The 17,022-nt window shown below is 43.4% G+C and overlaps 1 protein-coding gene across 2 annotated transcripts in view; it reads right to left on the reverse strand.

Annotated features, from left to right (window-relative positions):
• The window catches only part of LOC105925797 (polycomb group RING finger protein 3), an 80,080-nt gene that overhangs the window by 13,129 nt on the left and 49,929 nt on the right, over positions 1–17,022 (reverse strand). For both annotated transcript variants that reach the window (XM_012861824.3, XM_036127594.1), the window contains exons 5-7: positions 10,865–10,920; positions 10,542–10,649; positions 3,214–3,302 (exon numbers count right to left, since the gene is read on the reverse strand). In XM_012861824.3, the coding sequence (XP_012717278.1) occupies positions 3,214–3,302; positions 10,542–10,649; positions 10,865–10,920 (253 nt within the window). The remainder of the gene's footprint in view (positions 1–3,213; positions 3,303–10,541; positions 10,650–10,864; positions 10,921–17,022) is intronic.

The following is a 17,022-nucleotide window of genomic DNA, read 5'->3' on the forward strand; positions in this document are numbered from 1 at the left end:
GTGAAAATCTTTTCAATTCCCAACCCTAGTCACAGCTCCTCTACGTGAAGCAGAGCTGGTTATCTCTAGTTATTGGCTTCCTGAATGTCACAAAGTTACGCTGCCACCGGCCCGTACGCTTTGTGGATGGTAACAGGAGGCAGAATGCATTATTATCATGACTTGGACTCTAGTATCAAGAGGCAAACAGATACGTAGTTCTTCATGTGTGGGTGTCCCCCAGCCTCTGTTTATTACTCTCTTTACAGACGCAGGGAGACGACATCCCCGGGGTTTCACTTTACCCCTCCTCTCCACGCTCGTATAAACGCCCGGCAGTGCTTGACGACGCAGCCCGCCCTTCAATAAGCAAAGACCAACATGGCAGTGAATCTGCTTTCCAGTGGCGCTGGCGGTGAGGGGAAGCTCATAAGGTAAAAAATAAATAAATAAATAAATAAATAAAAGCCTTGCTGGTGATCTGCTCCGTGCCGCCTCGGTGGCGGCCTGCCAGGCACTTTCATAACATTACAGCACATTACCGACGGGTCCGCGGAGCCGAGGAGGGCTCCTGCAGCTAAACACACAGACGCACTGATGCAAGAGAGAGGCGAGCAAAGAAGAAATACCGTGTGTGCCTTTTGTGCCGTGCATAAAAAGCTCCGGGCTCGTTACTGAGCTGCCGCAGAGGTCTGAAGCGAGCTTTTCATTTTGAATATGTGTATATTGCTTTGATGCCGGACATCTGATGTCTCCAGTGGCACCAATGAGAACATTTAGAGCAATTCTTCCTGCATGAATTGATAACCCTGACCAGACGGCCTCACGTCCGGGCAATATCGTGAGAATTTGTGGTTTCTGATGGGGTTTTTTTTCCTTTGTTTGTGTGAGTCAGTAGTTTCATTAGTTTTCTCTGGCAGCGCCTCACGCCACAAGGTTACGGTCTGAAAGGTCGCCCAGGAGGCAGCTGGGAAGTGTTCAGGAAGGCGGCCATGCGTGCCGGAGACGGGTGGGACTCGTCTTCCTCGCCTTACCTGCCTGTAAAATGCTGCGGCTGTCATTCAGAGTTCTGCTCCGGAACTTTTTCAAACCTCTTCCTGTTTGCTCATATTTACATAACTCCTGTTTTGAATATTTTTTACTTGCTTAAAGAGAACATATACGCTTTTCAATTCCTCCTTTTCACGCTGAAATCATCCAGTTGTGGTCTGTATTAAGTGGAACTGCAATGCTTTGGTCTGAATTACCTATTACCGTATTTTTCGGACTATAAGACGCACTTTTTTTGCATAGTTTGGCCGATCCTGCGACTTATGTATCAAATTTAAATGGTAATTCAGCATGAATCGAGGAATAAACATCACTGTCTATAGTATATATATTTATTGTGTCGTGATGGAGGAAAAAAGCTCAACAAGAGGTATTTATGCAATCCTGCAGCTGTCCTGCTGTCCCAGGCGTAGCAGCGACCCTCCCTTACAGAAATCAGAGGCTACCTTACCTAAAAAGAGAAAGAGGTGTCCTCACACTTTTGCTGCTGGTGTTTTAATAAACTGGGAACGTTTTTAAAACCGTTTGCGTTTGCGTTCTTTCACTCAGCTGACCGGCAGTGCGCAGGTAGGGTAGGAGGTGAAAGTGTGTTTCTTTTCACCTCAGGTCACTCTGGGACTTTTTTCTGGCCTCTCAATTAAAAGGACGGCTCTGTTGGTGGATTTAAAACATTCCCATTTCCAAACCTGCCATACTTGGATACTGGCATTAAGTAGGGCTGTGCATAAAATCGATACAAAGATTAATATTGATATTTTTGAAAACGATTTCATATCAATATTCTGGCTTTCGATATCGATATACCTCCCAATCCCTAGGGGGCGTTATTACAGAGCGCCATTACTGTTCACAGCGAGGAAGAGCAAGTGAGATGAATTTGCGGCATGGCAGACAGGATCTTAGAAACTCCTTCGTTCCTAAAATCAGACGTTTGGGCACATTTTTGGTTTCTGTGATACGTTAAATGCATTGAACCAAATGAACTTTGTTTCCCTGTTTAATATATCAGTGTTCAATAAATTGAACATAGATATTTGGCTTGTTTTGTTGATTGAATGACTTTGAGCATTAATTTGAAAGTAATAAATATCAATATTCGAGTCAAAGTAAATCAAACTGATTGTATCGAGAATCGTATTGTATCGGCTCATCCTAGATGATACCCAGCACTAGCATTAAGCTTATGCATGAACGGCAAAGGTTAGCTCTGTTCCTACAGTTAAATGCAGCAAACACAGTACTTCCATGCAGTCTTCGTGAAACATTAATGGCAGCTGTTATCTTTTTTCCACAAAAGCTCTGTAAAAAACCTCCACCGTCTTCTCCAATCACTTTCTCCCCCTTCATCTTCCTCCCACATCAGCCGTTTCCTTCCTAACGCCCCCCCGCCTCCGATGAGCTTCACCTTTTCAATCACCTCGCATGAAGCTACCCTTCAACACAAAATCCTGCGAATGAAATTCTGCAATTTCATGATCACCTCATCACCCTCGTTACCGTCAGCAGCCATTTTGGGCTCTCAATCCAGCAATTTCTGCCTCTTTTATATGTCATCTTGTATTCCCCTGCTCTCTCCCTCTCCACCTCTCCTGGTGACATTTCACATCACCGCGTTCAGACTGCCGTATTAGCTATTCTGTGGGCATTTCTGCACCGCTGCTGAATTTACAAAAGGGCAAGATCTTCACCCACGTCGGGGCAGGCTACCCCTCCCACATGCAGGCGAGGACGTGCTTCTTTGGAGATGAAGGGCTTGATTTTTGTTTTTGTTTTGTTTTTTTATATGAAAAAAACGTTTCCATTTGTGCATCAGTATGCAGGAGAGATGCTTCACACTACAGAGAGGATCTATCCAACAACAACAACAACAACTAGAAAACATTCAGCCTGATTGGTTTAAAATCATCAAGAAAACGACCCTGTTTACATTTCCTGTTGGATGGCGGTGATGTCAGAATATACAAGCCTAACAGCTCAAGGATGACGACATCATCTAAGGGTAAAAGTCACTGGGAAACCACTGGGAGGCCTTTTCAGGAAGAAAACCAGAACAACTTCCCTTTAACACGAGAAATTAAAAACAAAAGTTTAACCCCAACATATCAGTCTAAATTCTATGGTAATTGACCGTTTTGTTGAGAGTAAAATAAAAACAAAGAAGCAGGGGGAGAACTGATGGAGTACCTGCTCGTCACTGCGGTGATAGTCGTTGTCCTCCTCTGGCTTCTCCTCTCCAGCCTCCTTGTTCGCCGTGTCTTCTGACTTTGTGTCGCCTGTTTGAGAAAAAGGAAGAGAAAACCGGCGTGAGCTGAGAGGGCGGCCATTACAAGGAGGGTGAGAGGGAGGGAGTGAGTGAGTGAGTGAGTGAGTGAGTGAGTGAGTGAGTGAGTGAGTGAGTGAGTGAGTGAGTGAGTGAGTGTGGAAGGAATGAAGGAAGGAAGGATGGATGGATGGATGGATGGATGGATGGATGGATGGATGGATGGAGGAAGGGAAGGAGGGGGGATGGATGGATGAGGGAGGGAAGGAGGAAGGATGATGGATGGATGGATGGATGGATGGATGGATGGATGGATGGATGGATGGATGGATGGATGGATGGATGGATGAGGGAAGGAGGGAGGGTTGGCTGATGATGGATGGATGGATGGATGGAGGAAGGGAAGGAGGGAGGTATGGAGGATGGATGGATGGATGGATGGGGAGGGAAGGAGGATGAGGGAGGGAAGGAGGGATTAGGGGAGGGAAGGAGGAGGTTTGGATGGATGGATGGATGGAGGAAGGGACGGGAGGGACGGATGATGGATTGTATAGATGATGGACGGATTAAGGGAGGGAAGGAGGGATTTGGTCGGATGGCATGGATGGCTGGAGGATGACTGGATGGAGGATGGATGGATTGAGGGAGGGAAGGAGGAGGTTGGATGGATGGATGGATGGAGGAATGGATGAGGGAGGGAAGGCGGGAGGTTTGGATTGGATGGATTGGATGGATGGATGGATGGAGGATGGATGGATGAGGGAGGGAAGGAGGGAGGTCGGATGGATGGATGGATGGATGGATGGATGGATGGATGGATGGATGAGGGAGGGAAGGAGGGAGGTCGGATGGATGGATGGATGGATGGAGGAAGGGAAGGAGGGAGGATGGATGGATGGATGGATGGATGGATGGAGGATGGATGGATGGATGGATGAGGGAGGGAAGGAGGGAGGTCGGATGGATGGATGGAGGAAGGGAAGGGAAGGAGGGAGGATGGATGGATGGATGGATGGATGGATGAGGGAAGGATGGATGGATGGATGAGGGAAGGAGGGAGGTTGGATGGATGGATGGATGGATGGATGGATGGAGAAAGGGAAGGAGGGAGGATGGATGGATGGATGGATGAGGGAGGGAAGGAGGGATGAGGGAGGGAAGGAGGGAGGATGGATGGATGGATGGAGGAAGGGAAGGAGGGAGGATGGATGGATGGATGGATGGATGGATGGAGGATGGATGGATGGATGAGGGAGGGAAGGAGGGAGGTTGGATGGATGGATGGATGGATGGATGGATGGAGGAAGGGAAGGAGGAAGGATGATGGATGTATAGATGGATGGACGGATAAGGGAGGGAAGGAGGGAGGTCGGATGGATGGATGGATGGATGGATGGATGGATGGATGGATGAGGGAGGGAAGGAGGGAGGTTAGATGGATAGATGAATGGATGGATGGAGGATGGATGAGGGAGGGAAGGAGGGAGGTTGGATGGATGGATGGATGGATGGAGGATGGATGGATGAGGGAGGGATGGATGGATGGATGGATGGATGGATGGATGGATGGATGGATGGATGGATGGATGGATGGATGAGGGAGGGAAGGAGGGAGGTTGGATGGATGGATGGAGGAAGGGAAGGAGGGAGGATGGATGGATGGATGGATGGATGGATGAGGGAGGGAAGGAGGGAGGTCGGATGGATGGATGGATGGATGGATGGATGGATGGATGAGAGAGGGAGGGATGGAGGAACAAAAGGAAGCAAATAAAGAAGAAAAAGGAGGAGTGGTGTGAAGGGTGGGATATAAGGAAGGAAGGAAGGAAGGAAGGAAGGAAGGAAGGAAGGAAGGAAGGAAGGAGGGGGAAAGAAATGAAGGATGAATCTTTGAAGAAATCAGAGAGAATAAAATCTATAAATAAATAATCTTTGATGTCATCTTTTCCAAACTTATCCAGAGTCTGGAAAGACGTCTCAGACTTTTCCAGGCAGTGCTGGAAACCTGGAACTGAACACTGCCGTGTTTTTGCCTTCGCTGCTCTCAGGTTTTCTTATTTGTTCCTTAAAGTCGACATGTGTGGTGCCGACTCGCTGCTAAGGGTTCTGGTTCTGGTAAAACAGACCAACGTGTCCGCCGCAGCAGAAAATCGCCCCAGACAGAGAAGCATTCATAAGATTTTACAACTCACATCTCCAACGAAGATCCAAACATAAAAAACAATCCGTTACTTCTATAATGCTACTTATTATTTTCTATAATGCTGCTTATTATTATGGCAGGGAGCTTTGAGAAGCATCGGTGAAAAGGTGTGGAGTTATAAACATATTAATAGGAAACAAGCCGATTTTTGTAACTTTTCACATTTGAAAGCAACCAAGGAAAACCTCTAAACACATGAATGTTTCATGAAAAATATTTAGGTTTGCTCACTTACAAACCTTATTTTTGTGAGTTTCCCTTTAAGGAGTTTTATGACGGATTATTTAACAATGATATGTTTAAAAGTAATTCAACTTGGTTACATTTATTATAATTGTGCAGCATTCCTAAAAGCCTAAATGTAGCAAAAAAAAAAAAACTTTCTGCATCAAATATAGAAAATGAATACACCATTACACAAAAAAGGTTGGAGACGTGCTCGTTGGATCAGTTTTTGGTCACTTTGGTTTACAGAATCCATTTGTTTTTAATTCTGACAATAACTAAATGACTTTATCTGGTGTAAATATTGTTTTCTTGGTTAGCCAGACAGCCAACAAGCGGCTCGTGTTCAGCTTTTAATACAAATTAATCTCGGCCGAGGGGGAATCCGACCAGATAAAGTTCAGTCCAGGTGTTTTCTCTGTTTCCAGTCAACTCTGCCTCACTGCCGCGCTCGTGTACGACTCCTCATCATCCATCTGATAAAAGCACGACGAACAAGCAGCACAAACTGATCAGGTTAGAGGCAGCGTCTTTTATGAATCTTCTCGTTGGCTGCGGTACTGTTGCAGTATTGAATTTTTAGCTCTAAAACCTGGTTATCGGAGTCTAAACTGCGTTGCGGTGACAGAAAAAAGCAAACACGGATGGGTTTTTGCTTTACGGCAACCTTTAGAAACAAAAGGAATCCGGTCCGTATCGGTGTAGATGCGTTGGGTCCTCTGTGACTGGATCTCTACGCTTGTCCCGGGTGTCTCCGAGGTGTTTGTCTCCAGAGTTAGCCCCGCTTATTGCTCATCAGGAGGGGCCTTGCTTTGGTTAAGCCTCAGATTAAAAAACAGCGCCTCGTATGTCACCCAGATCTGGGCTGTTTGAGTTTCCTGCATCTTACAGCGTCTTTTCGTCTCCCCTGGTACTGCTAGAAAATGATCTTCTGCCTCTTTTGTGATTTATGGGACATCTTCCGAACATTAAAATCCCACAGGCGTGCACAATGACATTTTCAGGCTACTGTGCAACGGGTAAGAGATGGAGTGTGTGTGCGTGTGTGTGTATGTGTGTGTGTATTGGCGTGGGAGTTTAGATTGTCGTGAAAAGCAGAAGTGTACTCTGCAGACTTGTTGTGTTCCTGTGTGCCCCGGTCTTCTTGGGTTAAGTGCTCAGAAAAGCTGGTAATTTAGAAAAATGAGTCTGTGTGCTGGTGGAAGCAGCTTTTGTTTTTGGCTGGTGCCAAGCAGCGCCGGAGAACATAGTGTCTGCGTTTAAAAGCAAACAGAAGTAAAACGTTTAGGCGCGGCACAGTCATCCATCCTCGGTGATCAGAGCTAAATAAATACACACGTTGGGACGTTTTCATCTATTAATGTGTTTTAGAAAAAATAATAATAACCTGCTTGCTTAGGAGCAGACTGTATCCAAAACGTCAGCATTAACATCAGTATCGGCCTGGCTTGTAAAACTGTGCCGATATTAATTATTAAACCAATATTTATTATGTTGTTGCTATTACTGGAGGGGACTGGCTGTTTGGTATCTGTCTGGTGACCATGATGGTGATTCAGTGTTTAACTGAAGCACAAAAGTTGTGTCATCAGCAATGTGGGTTGAAAAGCTAAGGAAACCTATATAATGTGTATAATATCATTAAATATCAGTTAGCTGCCATAAAATAAATATAAATATTGGATATAGATGTCAGCCCGAATTCTAAACAATAGGTAAATAAATAAAAACTATATAAATCAATGAGATTATGCTACTGAAATAAAAGATTAATTCATTTTAAGGCTTTACCAGGTCCGCCAATAGGTATGAAAAGTACAGTAAAGCCTGTAAATATACTGGTATCCAGAATCCTGTTTAATAAAAACATGGTGTTTTATCTCGCTACAACAGAAGAAATCAGTGTGATGCAAGCACACATTTTCACATGTTTAGGACGCACCGTTTATTGCTCTATGGGCCAAAAATTAGTAAATCTAAACAGCCATTAAATCAGTGTTGTATAGCGTTTAGCCACTAGGGGGCAGTAGATCTGTAACATTCCGGTTGAGCGCTGCTGAAGGCCACTGCTAATAAATCACTGATGCATAACTAAACAGTCTCAGTGTTTTGGAATCTGATAGCAGAGCACTTTGGACCAGCAGATTGAGGGAGAGGACGAAGCAGAGCCAGGGGGAGAGGGAGAGGGAGGGGGAGCTCTAAGAGCTGTGGAAGAGAACGACGGTGCAGACAACAGGCTCGATCATCTGATTATGAAAGGCTGCAGGAGAAGAGCTGACCTGCAGGTTTGTGAACAATATTTACTGCATTTTGTGATATTTTGTAATAATAACCATGGCCATGACGAACATTGAAAAGTAGAAGCACGTAATGTTAGGTCTCGTGTTTAAGGGGAGCTCAGGCTGCTGTAAAGCGACGCTCTAGGCCACATGACCCATTGCACAACTCAAGTTAAATAGACGAGTTTTTGAGAAGGGCAGCCTGCACTGAGCATCCATTTACACCAAGGGCTTTATTTTGACCTGAAAAATCATTTAATGCATCTCAAACTAAGCTAATACTTGGGTCAAAACTTACACGGTGCTGCTTCAACAGACTCAAATATCAGCTTGGAGACTGACATTGCAAATTACCACGACTTTAAGTTCCTCCCAAACACAAATCTCAGCTATGACAGCATAGTTAGATGGTGAAGGGAGAACAAAAAACATGGAAAATCTCAAAAATCAAACTAAATTTGACCCAAGATAATGAACCAAACACTACAGATAAAGTCAGACGCCACCATCCTCGCATAAATCCACAGATATTATCACAGCCCAAAGCAGTGAGGAAATATATTTGACTTTTAATCTGCTGCATGCAGACGACGCTGAACTAAAAGTCCAGAAGTTCCTTTGTTTTTCATTTCATTTGGGGCGAATGGCTTCTCTGTGTTCTTGCTCAAGCTGAAAGTGACTTCGAGGAACAGAACCGGAGAGCGGCTCCACTCCTATTTGAGCCTTAATTACCAAAATCAGAGAGGGGGATTAAGCGAGCGATTAGGTCTGCCAGCATGACAGCCCTCTGGACACACATTCACACCATCTCGCAGCAGCGAGCTGGTTTAGAAAAACGGCTGCGCACAAAAACCAAACCAGCAGCTCACTCTGGTTGGCTAAATTGCCTTCATCTGTATTGTTTAATGGCTTCTGCTGTTCCTAATGGTTGTGCTGCTAATGTTAGTCATTAGTGGTTGGGGGGGGTTCATTCTTTATATAGGATAATAAGAGCAGTGACACATTCACAGTGCTGAGGTGAGGAGAATTGCAAACTTTTTAGGGGAAAACATTTGAAGAGACTGTTTAATCGGAAATGTTGGAAGGGTATTTTCCTCGTGAAGAGTTTGGCCCGCTTGGATCCTGATGAGCTGCTGACGTCTAGCAGAGCGAGGCGAACCAACACGACTGAGGGGCTGATTAACAGCCCAGCTGCCGGAGGCCACGACGTCACCGTGTCATCCATTAAAATTAAGCCGTGGCTTTCACTCATATCTGGCCGGTAAGTGAACACAAGTTTTGCCCCGTCCAGTCCGCTGAAGCTTCAAATGAATGAAACACGTCTTCAAGACATTTGAAAATGACAATATTGTTGACAATTTAAAGATTCGCCAATCAGCCCAGTACAGATTTTAGTTCTTCACATCCTCATTTTTTTAGTTCTTTCTTTCTGAAATAATGAGATTTTGCTTATTGATAAAGGAGAAATATGTCAGATGGACTACAGTCACACCGCATCTCTCTGTGTTTTTTCTCCAGTCTCTTGTTTACATAGCCGAGCCGGACCGTGCACGTGCGCGTGTGCACGTGAACAGCTGCCACTCAGGGCTCAGCGCCTCCCTGCCCTAAAACGCCGCCGTCAGAGCAGCGCGGCGTTGGACCAACATGGCGGAGAGCACCTCCAGCAGATCAAAATGTTCTCCTTACTTCTTAGACTTAGACATCTTTATTTGTCATTTTGTATGTACAGAGTACATACAGAACAAAATTTCATTGCATACAGCTTGTAAATTACAGTATAAATTGAAACAGTGTGCAATCACAGTGTACAGGAGAATATTTAAAACCATTTGTATGTGCGGAAATGATGGTGCAAAAAGGCATTTGTGCAAAAATGCATTTAGAAACTACAAGTTCGGCAGCATTTGTAATGCTAGACAGAGATGCAGTGATGCAAATGTGCAAATGTGGTCCAGTTTAGAGTTCTTCACTAGACATGCTCCTCTGTGAGGTGAAGCCGTTTTGCTGTGTTTTTGTACTTATGCGCATAGAAGGCGACGCCTGAGAAGGGAAAGGAGGGGCTGGGTTTTGTTTTGGTCTACAGACGATGCTCAAGCACCACCTAGTGGTGAAATATCACCTTTTGCTCCTTTAATAAACTAAAAAAAATAAAAAATCTACCTGCGCTGGAAAATTACAGGTCAGGGCTAATCAGCTGGCCTGTTTCAGTGGCTGGGTGACTGCTTGTCGCTGTTTTTGGGGGAAATGAACTGGCTTTGCGTGGAATAGCACTGCAACTAAATATTTCTCTTACAACCATCGGGCTTATGAAAGAGGACGAAACTCTGTTTTCCAAATGCAGCCTGTGTGAACAAGCAGGCTGGGGCTGGAAGTTGAAGCAGGCTTCCCAAGTAGTAGCTGACGTCTCTACTTTACCAGAAGAAGGCGCTCCCTCGCTTGATGCCATCTGCAGAAAAGTCTAACGAGCAGCGAGTGCATGAAAATCGCGTCTGTAAGAATGCGGCACAATGGCCTTACAGGAGGAGTATGACGGGTGTGTTTGTACCGTTGCGCTGATCTGGATGAGTCTTCATGTTGCACAGCTCTCCTTTGATGTCCCCAGGCACCTCCATGCCCAACTTCTGGTAGAAATCCCTCTGCTTCTTTATCTCCGCTGCACAAGAGGCAAACACAACGAACACAAGGGGTTTTCTCAAGTGTCTGATTACATCTCTGCGCTAACAGCTATGTGGTTCAGGCATAGAAAACAATCCACAAATGCAAGATAAGCTGTCAAAGTGCGTGCGTATTCTAACAACATAAAACCAGTCAGACCGAGATAAACAACACGGCTGAAGCTCGAAGTGTTTCTAGTAAAACATCCTTTACCCTCTTGAAGTCCCGGTACCAGCTTGTAGACGATGTCTTGCATTGTTCTGTCATGGCTAAGAAAAAAAACGACAAAACATTAAGGAAATGGTTAGCAATCCTGACCATTGTACACTTAATTGATGTAAATAACTAACATCCGTATTTCCCATATTTCACATGGTTTAATCAACAGGATGTGTTTGTTCTAAATTCAACTCTTTACCAGGTTAAATGTGGGAAATTCTCATTCCTCAGTTTAAATTTAAAATGCACAGCCTTGCAACATTATTCATTGCCCTTTAACTTACAACCAGCCAACCATCTTGTTGTTTACTTCATTGGTATGTCAAGGCAATCAGGAACACTAGAGTATATTTGGGGACATACAATTAAAAGGACCTGAACAACCAATGAATATTTGTTGGACAATGGAAGGGATGGACTGACACAGAGATAAACAGATCAATACAACTTTAAAAAAGTGGGATGGGGGAAAAAGTGTGGAATTCATGATAATTATTCTTATTTTTTCCACACCAGATCAATAGAATATCTCTGTTAAACTGAGTGATTCTCCAGACCCAACAGTAAACTTCTAATCTCTAGTGGAACTCCATCAACTCCTCTGAGGTGCTTAGCAGGAGAAATAAGAGCAAAAGCACTTTACGTGTAGAGAGCAGACATAAAACTATAAGAAAAGACTGCAGCTCCAGGCTTCATTCTTCCACCCACCAGTTGATTTATGCAACATGTCAAACCAAAAAAAAATGCACGCTTCTTGCCCTCCCACATCCCTGTAAACTCTGTTTGAGGAAAAAGCTGCAAATCTCAAGACGACATTTATGGAAAAATGTCAAATGTGTTATAACCAACAACAACAACAACAACAAAAATCCAATTGACACTCTGAGAAGCTGGTGTGGCGCATATGCTCTTCCCAGTCTGGCTGTGAAGTAGCCCCCTTTTCTTTCCCCCCCCCTGTGATTGTGACACGGATGCACAGTGGGGGCGGCTCAGGTCTGACGGCGCTTTTTGACACCTGGCTCAGACACCGGCTAACGGACACGACTTGATGAGTTTGCTGCAGTGAGTTATGGAGGAGGAATCCAGAAAGCGTGGTATGTTTGTCAGTGCTGCGGCACATTGAGCAGCTGCTGAATTCAGAGTCAAAACAGGTGTGATGAGCAGCGAAACAGCGACCCCTGCTGGACAACAATGGCACGCATTTCCAACTGTTTGGGAGCTGAAAAGCATTTAAAAGTTATTTTCTCAGTATAAAGCTCTTTTTATTTTTATTGTTCATGTTATTTTGAAAAAAAAAAAGAAGCAAACATCTTCATCTAATTTACTTAGGGCTCCGGAACAATGTGTAAACAGATGATTTTTTTTATTTATTTTGCAAGTATCACAGTTTCTAAAGACATATCCGAGTGAGATACACAGATGAGTGCCAATTTGAATCAATCTAAATGTGTAAATGCCATTTATTTTTCCATCTATGGGAAATTTTGCCTTCAAATCACTGGCGTTTTTTGCCGTAGGGTCTAATTTCCTGCAAACAGTGAGGCAAAAATCAGCTGCTACATCTTTAATCTGCCAAATAGTGTCATAAGAGCGTCGCATAAATAGTATATTTTATAAAAAAAACACAATTCAAATGCCACAAAAATCCCCACAGAGATTTACTTGAATAAATGTTACTTCAAAAGAGTAGATAAGCACAATAACCTGAAGTCCAAAACACAAAAACTAAGCCTTTTTTTGCATTTTCCAAAACACTACTAACAATTTACAAATCAGAACTACAACAAAACCACAAACTCATAATCTGACTAAACAAAAAAGGCTTAGAAATGTGTGTCAGGAGTCCCTGTTTATAATTATGTGAATTTAATTGATTTGTTTCCCTACGGCAGTGTAAAACATCTGTGTAGGTTCCTAAAGCGTTCTGATTAAAATCATAACAGAATCTCCTGACAAGACAGAAAGAAATGAGAACTCATAAAAACGGCAACGCTTCCTGCAACAGCTGTGCAGCTTTCACCGTCAACTGCAGCTCTCAAGTCATGAAGGATTAGTTTGTTGAAATGTGCCGCTCCAGATTCACGACTTGTGACTGTGTGCCAAACATCCCTGGCTGAGCAGCAGAGGTTTCCCCCACTAAATACTGACACACTGACAAAAAGCGGTGATATGCCGCTTTAAGAGGCGCTCAAAGGTTGATTCTGCTTCAATAATGGAGTAGAAGATCGGGTTTTGGGTGTACCAGGTGTCCTCGGTGACTCCAGCTCACTGTGGAGGATCCCGAGGCGTCCCCAGGCCACAAGGAATATATAAAGGTCTAAACGTCGGTGCCCGAGAGGCGCTGATCACACACTTAAACTCCGTCCTCACTAAGACTAAGAAAGTAGAGCACATCACCCCAGTTCTAAAGTCCTTACACTGGCTCCCTGTATCTCAGAGAATAGACTTTAAAATACTTCTTTTAGTCTATAAATCCCTAAATGGCTTAGCATTTAAATACATCACAGACTTGTTATCAGTGTATCAACCCTCCAGACCACTCAGGTCTTCTGGCTCCAGCCTGCTCTGCAGAACCAGAACCAGAACTAAACATGGAGAAGCAGCATTTAGTTCCTATGCTCCACTTATCTGGAACAAACTTCCAGAAAATTGTAAAGGTGCAGAAAGCCTGAGTTCCTTTAAATCAAGATTAAAAACACATTTGTTTAGGATTGCCTTCAACTGTTCTAGTTAAATGAATCACCACTTTTTTGTTCTTTTTTTTTCTATCTAAATTTTTTTCCTACTTGCTTTTATTCTGTTTTACTTTGCTATATTTTAATCATGTAAAGCACTTTGCATTGTCTTTGTACTGAATTGTGCTATACAAATAAATTTGCCTTGCCTTGCCTTTCCATGTGGAGGAAAGGCAAGGCAAAGGTAAGGCTGAGTCCAGCCGGCCAATGGAAGAGGCTCCTTTCCCTAAATGTTATCACGATATATGCTGTGGTACTATTGTGATAACGATAAAAGCTTCTTGCAGTCTTTTTTTTAGGTAACTGCGGCTGTGACTGCATGTCAATTATACCCCAATGAACACAAATACTGTCCTTGAAAACACATTTAACAATGTAACATATACCATATTACAGCAATATTCAAAATATGTTTCATCAGGGCACTAACTACATAAATAAGTGTGATTTTGATAATCAATCTGCAATCAGTATCTGCATTTAATAGGATTTTTTTTTATTAATGTTTATTGATGCTCTTTCAATAAATCCACAGAGGAGAAAACAGCAGAAAATAACAATCCTGGAAGTTTTTTTGGGGGGTAAATTCTTATCAATGATTATAAATTTTCCATAATAGCAATAATACGATCTGATAAATGCCCACCCCCTAGTTCTGTCCACTTTGCATTGTCAGATGTTCAAATTTTGGCCACATTTAATGATGCTAGGCATGACATTATGATATTAAACTGTAAAGTACAAAAGCATGCTGATAATGTGCCAAATCAGAGCGCTCATAGGATTGACTACAAGGATTTTAGGGATTTTAACTCAGAGTACCTTGAAGTTTTCTGCTGTAATGTGATAAAACGTAAAAAGGTTCAATAGAGCTGAAGATCTCTGCAAGAGGTTAAAAATAAGGGGAAAAATTGGCTTTGCCTCTCATATCCATCAGCTTAACTGTCACCATATTAATTTTGAAGACCACTTCAGGTCCAGTAACATGAAAAACTTAAAAAAATAAAAAATAAAAACAGTAACCAAAACCCGGGTTCCCGCTGCACCGATGCAGAGAAGACACCGAACAGCTCGTCATCGCGGCCGCAGATTACAGATCAGACTAATCAAGGAAATTACATTAGTGTTTCATTAGAATGCAAATCTGAACTCCCACAGCTCTCTGTGAGAAAGCAATAAAGCTTTAAAAGTCCGGTGTTGTGCCGTAGTCTTCTCCCACTCCCTCCTTTCTTTTTATTCTCCCTTCCAAGCGGTTAGACACTCAATCAATCCGTTTAAAGCGGTCCTGATCAATAGCTCTCCAAGGTTCCAAGACACCTTTTAAAATTTTATCTCAGGACATTGACTGTTTTTCACCCCCTCTCATTTTCAGTTATTATACTTAAATAATCAATATAACTCAGTACAACTTATTCAGGATTCTGAACGGAGATTAAGACTTCTAATTAAAAAGCTTAAAAAGCAAACAAACACTGCTACACGCTACGTCATAATGCATGACCACAGAGATGCTTCGGTTGGCCTTTTAGCTCTACTGGAATCACCTTGATGGGGTTAAAAAAAAACATTTTGTCTGCCAAACTGCTGAACTGTCATGGCTTCATCGAAAGAAATGGGAACTAATTGTGTCTTTTTGCCAGGCTGCTGGTAACAAGGAGCCTCCAATTTATGATCTCTGCTGCTCACAACAGACTCAGCAATGCTTTACGACCTGCTAATGGTTGCACGGGTCCTGATGGATGAATGGGAAACACATATTTTCCCGATAATCACGTTTTCTTTTCCCTTTTTATGCTGATTTTTTCCAGACAATGCAGGAATCCCTTTTGACAAAGTTTACAAGAAACTCTGGCGACTTAGGCTACGTTCACACTGCAGCCTGAAGTGACCCAACTCCGATTTTTTTTGCCCATAAGCGACCTGGATCTGATCTTTTCATGACAGTCTGAACGACACAGATCGGATTTTTTCAAATGCGACCCAGGTCACTTGGATACGTGGTCCTGAATCCGATACGTATCTGATCTTTTCAAATGCGACCTGTGTCTGTACGGCCGGGTCGCATTTAACCTGTACGTCACTGATACTCGACAAACGTCACTATTCTGCGTCCTGCTATGCAGAAGCGGGAAGAAAAACGACACCCATGGTGGACAACAATTAACAAGGAGAGCAGTAAATGGAGGGAAAGCTCCGGTTAGAAAACAAATTAAAGATTGCAAAATGCGCGGCAGCATTATAATCCATGTTTACTTCTGCTAACACTGAGCACACTTGCTACGTGTGACGTCATCGTGTCCTCAGCTGCGCATGCGGGACATTTAAGCTGTATGAATTCAGTTCACAAAGGAGATCACATACAAGTCGCATATATTTGGAAATGTGAAGGACCACGCAAAAAAAAATCTGATTTCACAAAAAAAAAAATCGGAATTGAGCGTTACACACCTGCAGTGTGAACGTAGCCTTAAGCCGGGCGTGCACTGTACGAGTTTTTGCTGTTTTCGGGTCGATTCTTCAGTCGTACGAGAATTTTTTGGATCGGGCCGAGTTTCAGCTTGATCGTGTGTCCTGCGTTGTGTCGTATACGGTGGGTAACGAGGGACGATTCGCCTCTCACAATCAAAATAAAACTTCAAAACCGTCCGATTCCTCACAATCAGGAATGGGACGGTTTGCCGAAAATCAAACATGTTTGAAATTCAGTCGGCCCTCGTGAGCGAGTCCTGCTGATGAAGCGGAGTTACGACCGTCTACGAGCCCAGTAGATTCTTCTTCGTCTTTCCAAACGAAAACATAGGAGCGGAGAGAAGCACGGCGGCGGTACGTGTGACATGGAGTCAAACTACGGAGGAGCAACTCATTGGATTGCCAAGGTAGCGCGTTTCGTTGTAGTGAGTCTCATATTTAACAGTGAGCATCGACACTTCCGCCTTTTTCTTCTTCTACTGTTGATATTTGGCTTCCGGGTAGACGAGTCCGAGCGGCGGCATCTCTCTACGGTGCTGAGTCCGACGTGTGTTTTTTGAACGTACAGTGTGAGCAGTCAGGTCGCATCAGAGCGTCGGGCCGCACAGTTTAAGAACAGATATCGTGAGCGTTGAACTTTTAAACCTTGCGGTTTCGTCGTACAGTTTGAGTTCTATATGAGTACCATGAATGAAAATATCGTACAGTGTACGCCTGGCATTAGAGAGAAAACGCAACCACGCGACCAGTACTATGACTCCAGCACTGCAAAAACGGAACTAGAAATAAGTAAAATATTCTTTAAAATGAATGCATTTGTCCTTGATTTGAGCTGGTAAATAAGATCATCTGCCAATGGAGTAAGTTGTTTGCACTTAAAATAGGAACAATTCATCTTCATCATCTTATTTCAAGTGCAGGATGTCTAAATATCTTATTTTAGGGGTC

Source organism: Fundulus heteroclitus, chromosome 23 (assembly GCF_011125445.2).
Source record: "Fundulus heteroclitus isolate FHET01 chromosome 23, MU-UCD_Fhet_4.1, whole genome shotgun sequence".
Classification (NCBI taxonomy): Eukaryota; Metazoa; Chordata; class Actinopteri; order Cyprinodontiformes; family Fundulidae; genus Fundulus; species Fundulus heteroclitus.